General features: G+C 33.4%; 1 protein-coding gene across 1 annotated transcript in view; it reads left to right on the plus strand.

Moving 5' to 3' along the window:
- The window catches only part of UNC13C (unc-13 homolog C), a 692,691-nt gene that overhangs the window by 162,613 nt on the left and 527,941 nt on the right, over positions 1 to 2,137 (plus strand). Inside the window, exon 6 of the mRNA XM_019504241.1 lies at positions 1,786 to 1,791. Within this exon, the coding sequence (XP_019359786.1) occupies positions 1,786 to 1,791 (6 nt within the window). The remainder of the gene's footprint in view (positions 1 to 1,785; positions 1,792 to 2,137) is intronic.

The raw sequence follows: 2,137 nt of genomic DNA on the forward strand, positions 1-2,137 counted from the left end.
CTTCAGATTCAGATTTGGCTGAATCAAATCAGGGACAGTTATCCGAATCAACAAATCGAATCACTTTCCCTGATTTGGGCCAAATCCGAATCGAATAGGGCCTGCATTGCACTCCCTTAATATTTATGTGTCTTCATAAACAGCTCTAATACTATAATCAACAATGACCATTTTGGGGTTCAGTTCTTACTTAGAAAACTCCCCCTGAAGACCATAAGGAGTTTTCATAAAATAATGTTTACGGGATTGAGAGTCAGATCCTAATGGGTGTAAATTAGTTTATTTCCATTAAGTGTAGTAGAGTTACATTGATCTCCATGAGGATCTGTCCCTGAATCTGGAAAATGAGGTAGATCCATTATAGAGTTTTGAAACCTGAAATGTGGATCTGGAGTTCAATTACTATTGATTACATTTCTCCCCTCCCCCAACCTGACTTATGCCAGTCATAGTTGTACTTCTGAAGAACTTGTAAAATCTGATACATTGTTAATGTATCAATGAATATTTTTTCAGTCTTTTAGCAGATAAATAAAATGCAAATACTCCAAGTACTTGTCTAAACTTACAGCTTTTCATTTTGATTTATATTGGAGACCCAAATTGCATATGCAAGTATAAAATTCACATTTTACATTGGGTGCTTAGTTATATATCCTATCAAGGGACAGAAACAGTTGCATCTAACTTATGTAACTAACCAACTTGGACATGTTTTTAATATACACATCAAGAATGATTTACTTGTAGACTTTGTAAATACTTTAAAATAAAAAATGTGTTGAAATTAACAGGGAAAAAGTCAAATTATCTGGGGCTAATCTTTTTCCCATCTCTGTCAAACATAATTCATACATTTCTTTGTGATTTATTGAATACCATAGTTACTTACATACCACATGCACATCCCCCAAAATTCAGCCTTCCAAAATCCAGGTGTGTCGTAAGTGGGGAAATAAGTTGAGTCTAAAAAAGGTTGAAAACCACTGTTTTAAATAGTCAGGTATGCAATTATAGGCCTAAAGCATAAATGAGTAGCAAACCTTTTTATAGGATAGAAGATCTAGGTTGATGCATGACCATGCAGGGGACACATAGGGAAGTGCAAGGAACAAATATAAGGTAGAGAGAGCAGTCTGCAGGATTCTGAGCACACAAAACCTACTAAAAACTTTAGGAAAACTGTAGGAAATGAAGGGTGCTTAGTACATTGCAAAAGAGACCTCATGCCTTGGATCAAGCCCAAAGTAAGTGTGCTATTCAAAAAATTAACAGATCTGTGAAGATAACTAAGCTGAATAAAAACTTATTTCTAGTTTATTGTCAAAAAACAACTTGATTGATCTTTTCTTCCCATAATGAACATGACGATGTAACTGACAGACCCTTTAAACATTACATAATTGAAAACTATAACTGCCAGCACAAATAATATTATCCCTTTATTTCCTAACAATGTAGTGGTTATATTGATATCAGCCTTTTTCATACTACTGTGAATAACTATACATAAGTGTCACTCATTTTCCCACAAGTAGGAAAAAAATGAGTGATGAAATATCAGATGAGGAAGGAAAGAAGTCCAAAAAACAGTTTTATGTGTGTCAATATGTTTATCTCTGTAACTGCTTCAGAAATGTGGAAATAAATACTGTTAGAAATGCTCACTGTGTAGCTGCTTTGAAAGTGATCAATGTACATATCATTTTACATATTCTATATAGTAAATCTGCCTAATTATTAATCCGCTTTATAATTTCTTTCATATTGCCAATGGATTTGCAGGCTATGGTAAGTATTCTTATATTGATGAATGTTCTGAATGTCACAATTAATCTTAAGGATTTCAGAATTGTCATATTTCATGCTAACCTTTTATTGCAAGTTAGAAATATTTTGTAAGTTAAAATATTAATCCTAAATTAGGTTGTGGTTTATGAAAGTGACCATCTTCCAAGTACTGAAGTTAAAATGACTAGTAATGAGTTATCACCTTTTTTAGATGGTAATATTACATTACAGGCAACCCCCGCTTAATGCTCTTATTTGGTTCCTGAAAAACTGAGCGTTAAGTGAAATAAGCGTTAAGTGAAACTGAAAGTATTTGACGACCCAAGATGGTGACTGCAATTGTTTT

The sequence above is a fragment of the Gavialis gangeticus genome, unplaced genomic scaffold (assembly GCF_001723915.1).
Source record: "Gavialis gangeticus isolate Ggan-Ray unplaced genomic scaffold, GavGan_comp1, whole genome shotgun sequence".
Lineage (NCBI taxonomy): Eukaryota > Metazoa > Chordata > Crocodylia > Gavialidae > Gavialis > Gavialis gangeticus.